The sequence below is a fragment of the Rhincodon typus genome, chromosome 2 (genome assembly GCF_021869965.1).
Source record: "Rhincodon typus isolate 14 chromosome 2, sRhiTyp1.1, whole genome shotgun sequence".
NCBI classification, from domain to species: Eukaryota; Metazoa; Chordata; class Chondrichthyes; order Orectolobiformes; family Rhincodontidae; genus Rhincodon; species Rhincodon typus.
Genome location: NC_063333.1, coordinates 17642270 through 17655392, shown reverse-complemented (window position 1 = coordinate 17655392; position 13123 = coordinate 17642270). Strand labels below are relative to the sequence as shown.

At 39.8% G+C, this 13123-nt stretch overlaps 1 protein-coding gene across 1 annotated transcript in view; it reads left to right on the top strand.

The window, feature by feature from the left end:
- cnpy1 (canopy FGF signaling regulator 1) overlaps positions 1 to 13123 on the top strand; it is an 84117-nt gene that overhangs the window by 43181 nt on the left and 27813 nt on the right. Inside the window, exon 2 of the mRNA XM_020510829.2 lies at positions 2056 to 2171. Coding sequence (XP_020366418.1) covers positions 2056 to 2171 — 116 coding nt within the window. The remainder of the gene's footprint in view (positions 1 to 2055; positions 2172 to 13123) is intronic.

Here is a 13123-nt window from a genome sequence, read left to right as displayed (position 1 = left end):
ATCATATCCTCCCTCCAATTGAATTGACTTTATCCATAATTAACGGTGCTGTCACACCTCTTCCCTATTCACTTGTCATTTGTAAATATAAAATATCCCTGGATCAAAAACAAAGTTGCTGGAAAAGCTCAGCAGGTCTGGCAACATCTGTGAAGGAGAAAACAGAGTTAACGTTTCCGGTCCCGTTCTGAGGAAGGGTCACCGGACCCGAAACGTTAACTCTGTTTTCTCCTTCACAGATGCTGCCAGACCTGCTGAGCTTTTCCAGCAACTTTGTTTTTGTCCCTGATTTACAGCATCCGCAGTTCTTTTGGTTTTTATTAAATATCCCTGGATGTTCACTTGCCATCCTTGGTTACCCTGTAGCCATGTCAACTTAATTGCAACAATATCGTAGCTGTGTATGTCTATTTCATCTATCTTATCCCAAATGCTGTGTAGATTAAGTCACAATGTCTTTAGACTTCTATTTTTAACCTGTGTTAGTCATCTTGGCTTTATTTTGTACTGTAACCCCATATAGTTTTTACCCATTTGAGTACAATTCTGTTGATTGCTGATGACCCATGATGCCCAGTCTTAAATTGCTAAGTCTGTTTGAAATCTATCCCATTTAGTGCTGTGAAAGTGCCATACAACATAACGGAGGATATCCTCTGTGTGTGAAGGTGGGATTTTTCCTCGAAGTCACAACTGCCAATACTATCATGGACAGATATGTCTATGCCAAGAGAATTGGTAAAGATGTAATCAAGCATGTTTTTCCCTCAGTTTGGCTGCCTTATCATCTGCAGACCTAGTCTAGCAGCAAAGACTAAGGATTCAACCAGCTTGAGCAGTGTTGCTGCTCCTGAGCTATTTTTGATGGTGGACATTGAAATCTCCTATCCAGAGTACATTGTGCCCTCTTGCCACCCTTAGTGCTTTCTCTAGGTGATGTTCAGCATGGAAGAATACCGATTCATCAGCTGAGGGAGGACAGTATTTGATAATCAGCAGGTTTGACTGAATCCATGAATATCCATTGGGTAAGTAATCGCTCGGGCAGAGTCCTCAGTCAGCTCCCCACCCAACTGTATATCACTGAGTTACCACCTCTGCCGGTAGTAGAACAGGACTTGCCCAGGGATGGTGATGGTGGGTGACTGAGGCATTGTCATACTTGCGTAATCATAACTTAGTGATAAAGTCAGGCTGTTGCTTGATTAGTCTGTGAGACAGCTAGATGTTCTACTACAACCATTGGCATTTCTTTTCACAATTTCAGTACACAGTTTAGGGTTGTTGATGGCCTTGTGGTATTATAACTAAACTATTAATCTAGTGACCCAGGTAATATGGTTTGAAAATGCCATGGCAGATGATGGAATTTGAATTCAGCAAAGTTATGGAACGAAGCGTTTAATGGTGACCAAGTAGATTGTGGGAAAACCCATTTGGTTCACTAATGTCCATTTTGGGAAGGAAATCGCTGTCCTTGCCAGGTCTGGCCTACATGTGACCCCTTGATCTACATCAAAGTGATTAACTCTTAACTGTCCTACGGTCAATTAGGGATGGCATAGCTAGCGATATCCACATTCTGTGAATGAGTTTTTAAAACAATCTAATCAGAAATGTTAAACTTTCTAAATATCTATAAATAACAACATGCAAGGTGTTTGATCAACCTTTCATGAACTTATTATCTTAATTTTTTTGTTTTAGATGCTCTAGCAGTACTGAACCAATCTATTTAACTCTTTATGTTCCATTTTATAAATCAGAACATTTGTAATTTCTCTAAGCAACTATGCCATTGAAGTATTGGTCACATTTTTATTTTTTAAGATGAGCTGGGATTTTCATAATTTGAGATTTCACTTTCAGAGTTTTTTATACATTTGTATACCAAAATTTGGTAGAAAACCCCACTAAATTAATGAGGCAGCTGCATGTTTTAGATTTATTTCATGGAGGGTAGAAAGCTACTCTGCCAATTTATAAAATCATTTTGATTTTTTGTGAAAACTGTCTTCCTGTATTTATTTGACTTGATTTTGTTTTAACCTTAAGTTTGCAGGGCCTTGGTGGATGAACTAGACTGGGCAATTAAGAAAGTGGATCCAAAGAAGACAATTCAAGTGGGGTCTTTCCGAATTAGTCCTGATGGCTCTCAGAAACCAAATGAGGTATGCATGCTATTTAATAAGCATATTCTAAAGTCACTTATTCAAACAGCAGTGGTCCACAAATTCAGTAACCTTAATCGTATAGGGTAATAGATTATAAATTGAATCTACCCTTGGGAAATGGAAGTAATCTTTTTGTAATATCTGGGATGGATTTTAATATCTTAAGTAATTAAAGTATTTTAAGAACCTTCATGAAATTCAGAAAGCAGAAGTACCAAATTCACTATTCCTTTGCTGTTTGTAGCTTTGATGGTAGTTCTGAATTGACTTATTCTCAGAAAAAGTGTTGGCATATTTATGGTAGTGTGCTGATAATTTGAAGTGGTTGTGAATGCAATTCACATGTTCTGTTAGTTTAGGATTATGTTTAACTTCTAGTTTTATTATATATCTAATGGCTACTACATTGAGTACAAACTCTTACGTCATTAAATTAAGGGGATTAACTCTGTTATACCAATTTCTGTGAAAATTAAATTTCCTCTAAGTATCCATCCTACTAATGTGCGTAAAGAGACAGTATTGGAAAATGAAATGTTCACAGGGAGATTACTTATACCCTACCGAAAATGCTGCCTGTAATAACTCTTCTATATAAATCTAAAATAAAACATTGAGTGAAGATGAAACACATTACTGAAGGAGGGGGGTGGTGGGATGGGTAAATGAATTAAATTAGTCCAAAATTCTGGTCTTAGTAATCAAGTGCTGCTCTCCTCACATTATCAAAATGTTGCTGTTGAACTTTAGATAGTACTCCCACTTAGGAGACTTCCAAAGAGGAGATGGTTTTGTTACAGAATAAGTGAATTTCCATGGAAGGGGTGACTACATCCATATCTCTCTGGCTGGTTAAAGATATAGTTGAAATGGAATATAACAAGGGAGGTGAATAACTTAAGTCCAAACATGTGCGGATTAGATGGATTGGCCATTCTAAATTATCCCATAGTGTCTAGGGATGTGCAGGCTAGGTGGATTAGACCTGGTAAATGCGGGGTTATGAAGATAGGGGATATGGGTCTGGGAAGGATGCTGTTTGGAGAGTCAGTGTAGATTCAATGGGCTGAATGGCCTATTTCTGCACTGTAGGAATTCTTTGATTCTGTAATAGTCGTAAGATTAGTGCAGGAACATAAGAACCAGGAGTAGGAATTTCAGCCCCTTGAGCCTGCTCCACTGTTTGATACAATCATGGCCGATGTCATCTTGGCGTCAGCTCCACTTTCTTGCCTGCTATCTATAACCCTTCAACCCGTTATTAATTATAAATCTGTCTATCTCCTCCTTAAATGTATTCAGTATCCCAACATCCACCTCACTCTGGGGTAATGAATTCATGACTTTTTGAGAGAAAATAATAAAGCTAAATATAGAAATCCTTGTTTTAAATAAGATTTCTTCTCTATTAGGGCAAGGAGAGGATATGGGAATAAATTTACAATTAATGTAAAAACTAACATAAAAAAGTAGTCTTTAAACACTTAGCTGGTAAAGGCAGACTGATTTCAATTAGGGATCAAGAATTAGATCTTCCGGAGGCAGAAATTCCGACTGGGGTGCTCAATGACTTTGCATTTGGTGAAGATGATGCTGCAAATGTAGCAAAATTGGATAAATATTTGAAGAGAAGATATAATTACAGGTTTTACGCAGACACTGCAAGGAAGTGGGGGTTAATTGAATGACTCTACCAAGGAGCTGAGACAGGCAGGTTGAGCTCAGTGAACTCCATCTGTGCTGTATCATTCTCATAGTTCACATATAAACAGTTGCCTTAGAATCGACTGCACATGTTATGTACTTTTGTTAACTTGTATGCAAGCTAGGCTTGGAGTTGGGACTTTCAGAGCTGGGTTAACGTGTGAGAGTTTAAACTTAGCCAGGACTTGATTCCTAAACTTATGAGGCAGAAGTACATTGCCAGAAATGATGTCTGTTGTATTGATGTTAAGCTGGTGTTTTGTCTCTCTTTCCTGGCGTCTTAGCTAATATTCCTGTCTCAGCTAAAAATACCTTCAAAAGAAAAATAGCTTCACTGTTCATTCATTTTAATAATCTTGTGTGTTCGTTAGCTAGGTTGATTTATAAACATTTTAAGCTTGAGATTTCTATCAATTTGTTACCTATCCCTAGTTATGCACTACCTAAAAGTGCTGTGGTGATTTGATTCAGCTGGCTTGGCCACTTTGGTGAGCAGTTAAGAGATCAATGATTTATTATTTTACTGATTTTTTTTAACATAAATTACTTTTCTTTAACTGAATTCAGATGTTTTTACAGTGACGGTTGGATTTCAACTTGAATTTTGATTTGCTATTCCAGTAACTTGACAACTACACTATTTTACTCTTTGTATGAAGTCATTTGCTAACTGTAGCATATAGCTAACTGTTAGAATGGACCAGAATTTACTGTAAAAGTAAGTGTGGCTAAAAATGTTCACTTAATGTGAAACCTTAACAGCAATGTTAACGGAGTATAGCGTGCAGTTAATAGCAGATGTTGCTGTCAGAAGTACACCATTCTGCTTTTTGAGACATTAAAACATTAACTTGCTATCTGGCTCCCCGTTCAGTATAATACAACCTTTCCTGTCGAGACATCTATTGTTCAGAAACACCGGTTGTCCAGAATTCTTCTGTGCAGACCCAAGCAATTAATCAGTATTGTATTATAAAGTGGAGGTTAACCCCCTCTGAGAACTAAAACCGAAACACCCAAAGAGGAGCACTTAGCCCTATAATCTGTAAAAGGAGTACGAAAAGTGGTGTAAGTTCTAGTGGTTAAATAAAATAAATCCCTGACACTCACTTTAAAATCAACAAGTAACAATTTATTTATCTAACTCTAACAGTGAACAAAATAATTAAACTATTAACAAACCGAACAAATCCCTTCTAACTGCTATCTATTCTCAAATAAAGCAAGATTCTAATGGTATGCTGTTCCAATAACTACAAGTCCCACTTACATACATAAAAAAATTTAGTCTCTCAAAATTACAGCCAGGTTACGTATCTTCCAGGATGTTCTGTGCCTTCTCTGTCAGTTCTTCGGTCAAGAATATTAACTAGTTGTGCTGTTGGTACTGTTGTTATTGAGATGGTGTTTTCTCTAAGACATAGAGGAGGCTGTAAGAGCTAGCAATTCTGTTTTGAGAGCTGAGGGCCGTTAGCTTTAGCGAATAGCAGCTAGCTGAGATGCTTTGTCCAACTGCCCCCTTTTTGTACTCTTAATGGCATATCAATATTTCTTACAATAGGATTGGTTCAAGCTGTCAAAACTGTCAGATTTAAATTTAATAGATTTTTGGTGTCTAAATGCCTGGTTCAAATTGTTTGATTAAATTCAAAAGTTTTGTTGTCTTGGTTAAAAAAAAACTGCTGCTTGGCCTGCTAACTGCCCGGCCTTTCAACACAAATGTTTCTAATAGGTGCTCTCTGTGTACTTGCAAGCTTTCCAGCTGTTGATCACAGACATCCATTTTAAATCTCTCAGCACAGAAAAAGTCCATGATCTTTTAAAGGGACCATGCAATACTTTCCCCCTTGCATGAAGGGTCTAGGCCCGAAACGTCAGCCTTTCTGCTCCTATGATGCTGCTTGGCCTGCTGTGTTCATCCAGCCCTGCACCTTGTTGTCTGCAAAAGCAGTTGAACTAGTCTCCTATCTCTCCCATCGCCGTAACCTTGATAATTCCTTATTTTCAAGAGTTTATCTAATTCACTTATGAAAGCCACTATTTCAACATTCTCAGGAATGCTGCAATTTTTAAGACAAAGTTTTCTAATGCTTCCTTTTGGTTACTTTGCCAGCCACATTAAATCTACATCCTGTGGTTCTCGACTCCTCCACCAAAGGGAACAGTTTTTCCCTACCTAGTCTATGTAGACCCTTGATTTTGAATACTTGCATTAAAGTCTCCATTCAACCTTCTTCAAGAAAGGCAACCCTAGGTTCTCCAGTCACACAACTTAACTGAAGTCATGTAATCTGTGAAACTATTCTCATAATTCTTTTACGCACTTTCTCTAAGCCTTTCATATATATCCTAAAATGCAATGCCCAGAATTGATAACAATAGTCCGGTTGAGGATAAACCAGTGTATTGTAAAGGTACATCATAATGTTCTAGCTCTACATCTTTCTAAATATGTATTTAAGTTTATAAAACCCCAGATCTTGCATGCCTTTTTATCCCGTTTTTTAACCTGCCCTACAACCTTCCATGACTTTAACAAATCTCTTCATTATACAATGGCTTTAGATTAAAACCTTTTATTCATATTATCTTTATTCATATTGTTCTTATTGCTAAAATGTGTCACTTTTCCTCTGCATTACATTTAAACTAAGTTTAAGTCATTAAAATAAATCAAGAAAAGTAATAGTCTTAGTACCAACTCCTGGGAGAACACCATTTGCATAGCTTCTTCCAGTTGGAAAAACTTGCTTTTTACTGCTATTTTGTCTCTTGTCACTCAGCAAACTTAGTTTCCATGCCACAATGCCAGTCTTATCCAATGAACCTCAACTTTGCTAGCAAGCCAATTAAAAGGCATTTTAATTAGTGTATTTTGCAAGTCCACAAACACTTTCTCAGAGGTATGGAATGTGATGATGCTTTTGAAAACCATATGAATACGGCTGAGAATACAAGGTGTAGAGCTGGATGAACACAGCAGGCCAAGAAGTTTCTGAAGAAGGGTCTAGACCCGAAACGTCAGCTTTCCTGCTCCTCTGATACTGCTTGGCCTGCTGTGTTCATCCAGCTCTACACCTTGTTATCTCAGATTCTCCAGCATCGGCAGTTCCTACTATCCCTGAATATGGCTGAGTTTTCTCTTGTTCACTGTCCCATGAATATGAAAGTGGTCAGCTGGATGTTTTCCAGCCTACGCCAACCTCTAACAGTAACCATAAAGGTCTGAACAGAGTTGAACATCGAATCATCAGTGTAATTCTAACTATGACCTTATGTTGGAGACAAGGACATTGAGAGAAAGGAAAATAACCTGAGCACAGCTTGAATGAATCTCAGAAACTAATAGTGACAAATTCAGTACCAAACCTTCATTGTGACTTCTTTTTTAAAAAAAGTGTCCATCTCCAGTTTTACTTTTCTTTCAAAAACATATATGAGGAACTTTTTGAAGTCTAAATTGTTAAAACATCTGCCGTTGAGCCAAAGGCCCAAGTTTCCAATGCCACTCCATGAGTTGTTGACCGTTGAGTGTTGATGACATAGTTTGACAGCTTGTTGATCAGCCTATAAATTCTTTCAAAGCTGCAAGCTGTTTTCCAAGGGAGAAAAAAAGTCATATACTAAACAAACAAAATCATCATGCTATATGAATGGGAAAGGGAATTTTGCTGAAGGGCATCAATATTAGTAGATTTCCAGCCAGATGAAAAGATTGAAATCAAGACACATCTTTTGTGGTGAGTTCATTGACTTTCTTGGTCTTTACTCTCTCATTCCACCCTCGGTGTTACATATTCACCCTATATATGTATTCTCAGAAAATTAACACTAACACCTATTTTTCTAGAACCTTAAATAAAGACACTGGTAAGTTTACCTACGTAATTAACCAAACATCTTTGCTCTGAAATGTAAGTGAAAGAAAGTTAAGTTGTCATGGTCCCAGAGGATCATAGGGCTGCTCTCTTATTACAGAGAGACAACTGGTGGTAGTTTATTCTGAGGGTCAACACACTCAGGTGAGTTGAGTGGTTGAAAAGGAGGGGTTTTCATGGATAAGAGAATTAAATCCACGCTTTTGGCATAACTGCATCACAAACCAGTCATCCAGACAACTGAGCTAACTGACCTCCCAACTGTGAGTAGTCAAAAATAATTGCAGAGAGTTTCTGTTGTTGCACAAATGCTTCTGCATTATGTCTTGGAGATGAATAAAGTGGTTTTGATCAGGGTGAATTTAAACCATTTAACTTCTGAGAGTGTAAGTCACCTTGAAAACTCAATAATTCACTTTTCTTGGATAATAATGCAGGCTTCAGATACTGTAGTACCACACTCTGTTAGTGTATCATTGTAAAAATGCCATGTTGAAAAAGTCAGTTTAAATTTTTGTAATTCAGAGTTAATAGTTCTCACTCACTGACATGAGGTAAGTTGGACATTTCACTGTTGATCATATTGAGTCATAGAGATGGACAGCATGGATAAAGACCCTTTGGTCCAACTCATCCGTGCTGCACAGATATCTTAAATAAATCTAGTCCCATTTGTCAGCATTTGGCTCATATCCATCTAAACCTTTCCTATTCATATATCCATCCAGATGCTTTTTAAATGCGGTAATTGTACCAGCCTCTTCCACTTCCTCTGGCAGCGCATTCCATACACACAGCACCCTCTGCATGAAAAGATTGCCGCTTAGGTCCCTTTTAAATCTTGCCCCTTTCGCCTTAAACCTATGGCCTCTAATTTGGACTCTCCCACTCTGGGGAAAAGACTTTGTCTATTTACCCTATCCATGCCCTTCATGATTTTATAAACCTCTGTAAGGTCACCCGTCAGCCTCTGACACTCCAGGGAAAATAGCCCCAGCCTGTTCAGCCTCTCCCTGTAGCTCAAACACTCCAACCCTGGCAACATTCTTGTAAATATATTTTGAACCCTTTCAAGTTTCACAGCATCCTTGCTATAGCAGAGAGACCAGAATTGCAAACAGTATTCCAAAAGTGGCCTAACCAATGTCCCGTACAGCTGCAACATGACCTCCCAACTCCTATACTCCATGCACTGACCAAGAAAGGCAAGCGTATCAAACGCCTTCTCCAGTATCCTATCTACCTGCGACTCTACTTTCAAGGAACTGTGGACCTGCACTCCAAGGTCCCTTTTTTCAGCGACACTCCCCAGGACAATACCATTAAGTGTATATGTCCTGTCCTGATCGGCCTTTCCAAAATGCAGCACCTCACATTTATCTAAATTAAGCTCCATGTGCCAATCCTCAGCCCATTGGCCCATCTGATCAAGATCCTGCTGTCTTCTGAGGTAACCTTCTTCACTGTCCACGATATGTCCAATTTTGGTGTCATCTGCAAACTTACTAACCATACCTCCTATGTTCATATGCAAATCATTTATATAAGTGACGAAAAGCAGTGAACTGAGCACTGATATTTCTTTATTCTTTATTCATTAATGGGATGAGGGCGTCGCTGGCTAGGCAGCATTTATTGCCCATCCCTAATTGCCCAGAAGGCATTTGAGAGTCAGCCAAATTGCTGTAGGTCTGGAGTCACATGTAGGCCAGACCAGATATGGATGGCAGTTTCCTTCTCTAGAGGACATTAGTGAGCTAGATGGGTTTTTCCAACAATTGACAATGGATCCATGGTCATCATTAGATTCTTAATTCCAGATATTTATTGAATTCAAATTCCACCATCTGCCATGGCAGTATTTGAACTCTGGGTCTCTGGATTAATAGTTTAGTGATAATACCACTAGACCATCACGTCCCACCTGCATTTGTGCACACCGCTGGTCACAGGCCTCTAGTTGAAAAGCAACCCTCCACTACCACCCTCTTTCTTCTACCTTTGAGACAGTTCTGTATCCAAATGGCTAGTTCTCCCTGTATTCCATGTGATTTCACCTTGCTCACCAAGGTGTGGAACCTTGTCAAATGCCTTCCTGAATTCCACACAGATCACATCCAATTAAGTTTGCAATTGTGAGACACAATTTACCACACACAAACCCATGTTGACTTCCCTAATCAGTCCTTGCCTTTTCAAATACCTGTAAATCCTGTCCCTCAGGGTTCCCTCCAACAACTTGCCCACCACTGATGTCAGGCTCATTGGTCTATAGTTCCTTGGCTTTTCCTTACCACCTTTCTTGAATAGTGGCACCACGTTAGCCAACCTCCAGTTACCTGGCACCTCACCTGTGGCTATTGATGATACAAATATCTCAGCAAGAGGCCCAGCAATCACTTCCCTAGCTTCCCACAGAGTTCTAGGGTACACCTGATCAGGCCTGGGGATTTATCCACCTCTATGGATTTTTCCACTTTTAAGTCGCCCTGCTACTCTTGCTCGGTAACATGGGCATTTTTCAAGATGTTGCTATTTATTTCCCCATGTTCGATATCTTGCATATCCTTCTCCATAGTAAACACTGATGCAAAATACTCGTTTAGTCTCTTCCCCCATCTCCTGCGGTTCCACACATAGGCGACCTTGCTGATCTTTAAGGTGCCCTATTCTCTCCCTAGTTACCCTTTTGTCCTTATTGTATTTGTAGAATTCCTTTGGATTCTCCTTAACCTATTTGCCAAAGCTATCTCATGTCCTCTTTTTGCCCTCCTGATTTCTTCAGTATACTCTTGCTACCTTAATACTCTTCTAAGGATTCTTATGTCTATACTTGACATATGCTTCCTCCTTTTTCTTGATTAGAAACTCCATTTTTGTAATCATCCCGCATTCCCTACATCTACCAGCCTTGCCCTTCACCCTAACAAGAAGATACTGTCTCTGGACTCTTGTTATCTCATTTTTGAAGGCTTCCTGTTTCCTAGCCATCCCTTTACCTGCAATGATCCACCCCCAATCAACTTTTGAAAGTTCTTGCCTAATACCGTCAAAATTAGCCCTCCTCCAATTTAATTTTTAGATCTGGTCTATCCTTTTTCCATCACTATTTTAAAACTAATAGAATCATGGTCACTGGCCTCAAAGTGCTCCCGCACTGATACCCCAATTGTGAGGAAGGGTTACCGGACCTGAAACGTTAACTCTGTTTTTTCCTTCACAGATGCTGCCAGGCCTGCTGAGCTTTTCCCGCAACTTTGTTTTTGTTCCTGATTTACAGCATCTGCAGTTCTTTTGGTTTGTACGTCAGTCACCTGCCCTGCCTTATTTCCCAAGAGTAGGTCAAGTTTTGTACCTTCTCTATTAGGTACATCCACATACTGTATCAGGAAATTTTCTTTAACAAATTCCTCTCCATCCAAGCCCTTAACATTATGGCAGTCCCAGTCTATGTTTGGTAGGTTAAAATCCCCTACCATAATCTTACAGATTAATCTTACAGATAACTGAGATCTCCTTACAAATTTGTTTCTCAATTTCCTGCTGACTTTTGGGGAGCCTGTAGTACAGTCCCAATAAGGCAATCACCCTTTTCTTATTTTTCAGTTCCACCCAAATAACTTTCCTGGATGTATTCCCAGGAATATCCACCCTAAGTAGAGCCATAATGTTATCCCTCATCAAAAACGTCGCTGCCCATCCTCTCTTGCCTCCCTTTCTATCCATCGTATAGCATCAATACCCTGGAACATGAAGCTGCCAGTCCTGTCCATACCTGAGCCAGATCTCTGTAATTGCTATGATATGCTAGCCCCATATTCCCAACCATGCCCTGTGTTCATGTGCCTTACATGTTAGACCGCTTGCTTTGAAGCAAGTGCAGCTTAATTTGTCAGCCCTACCTCATTCTCTGCATTGTTCCTGCCTGCCCTAACTGTTTGACTTGTTTCTTTTCTCAACTGTACCACTCTCAGACTGATCGGGTACCTCACTATCTCCCTGGGTCCCCCTCACCCTTTACTAATTTAAATCCTCCTGAGCAGCTCTAGCAAATCTCCGCATCAGTATATCAGTCCTCTACCAATTCAGATGCAATCCGTCCTCCTTATACAGGTCATTTCTACCCTAGAAGAGATTCCAATGATCCAAAAATGTGAATCCTTCTCCCCCGACCAGCTCCTCAGCCACACATCCGTCTGCTGTATCCTCCTATTCCTGTGCTCACCAGCTCGTGGCACTGGGAGTTATCCAGATATTACTAACCCATGAGAACCTCCTTGTTAAATTTCTGCCCAACTTCCTATATCCTCTGCTCAGAATCTCATCTTTCTCTCTTCCTGTGTCGTTAGTTCCCATGCATACAATGACCTCCTGCTGGTCCCTCTCCCCTTTGGGAATATTCTGCACCGTTTCCAAGATATCCTTGATCCTCACACCAGGGAAGCCACACACCATTCTGATGTCTTACTGTCAGCCACAGAAATGTCTGTCTGTGTCTCTGACTGGAGAGACCCCTATCACAATCAATCACTTGGAATCTGACATACCCCTCGTTACATTAGAGCCAGTCTCAGTACCAGAAATCTGGCTGTCAGTGTTACATTCTCTTGACAATTCATCACCCCCTACATTTTCCAAAACAGCATACTTGTTTGAGATGGTGATAGACACAGGAGGCTCCTGCACGACTTGGCTTTCTCTCCTACCCTTCCTGGAGATAACATTTACCTGACTGTATCTTCGATTTATCTCCCTTCCTGCAACTGCAATCCATCTCATCCCCTAGCTCCTGTAAATTCTTCATTGCCTCTAACTGCTGCTCCAACCAATCCATGTGATCCGATAGGATTCGCAATCAAACACACTTCCTGCAGACATAATCATCAGTAACGTGAAAACTGTCCCTAATCTCCCACATCCAAGAGGAAGAGCACGTCGTTTTACGAAAGGCCACCTTTGCAACTTAACAATCTACAGACCCAGAAAATAGCACCGTTTTCCTGCTCTTCAAAAAAATACTGTTCCAAGCTAACTTAGTACCTATGTTTTATATTTTTGAAGTTTAATCAAGAGACCAATTTCATTGAAACATATAATCAAAAAGGAACCCACTCTACTCACTATTGTTGATTTACAAAATCAACAGTAAGGTTGCACTTTATAAAGCCTCTTAGCTGTTCCCCTGCTGTGAGCTCTCCCACACAGGTTTCTCCAAGGTCAGCTGTGAAGTTGAGTCGGAGATAGTAGGAATTGCAGATGCTGGAGAATCCGAGACAACAAGGTGCAGAGCTGGATGAACACAGCAGGCCAAGCAGCATCATAGGAGCAGAAAGGCTGACGTTTCGGGCCTAGACCCTTCATCAGAAA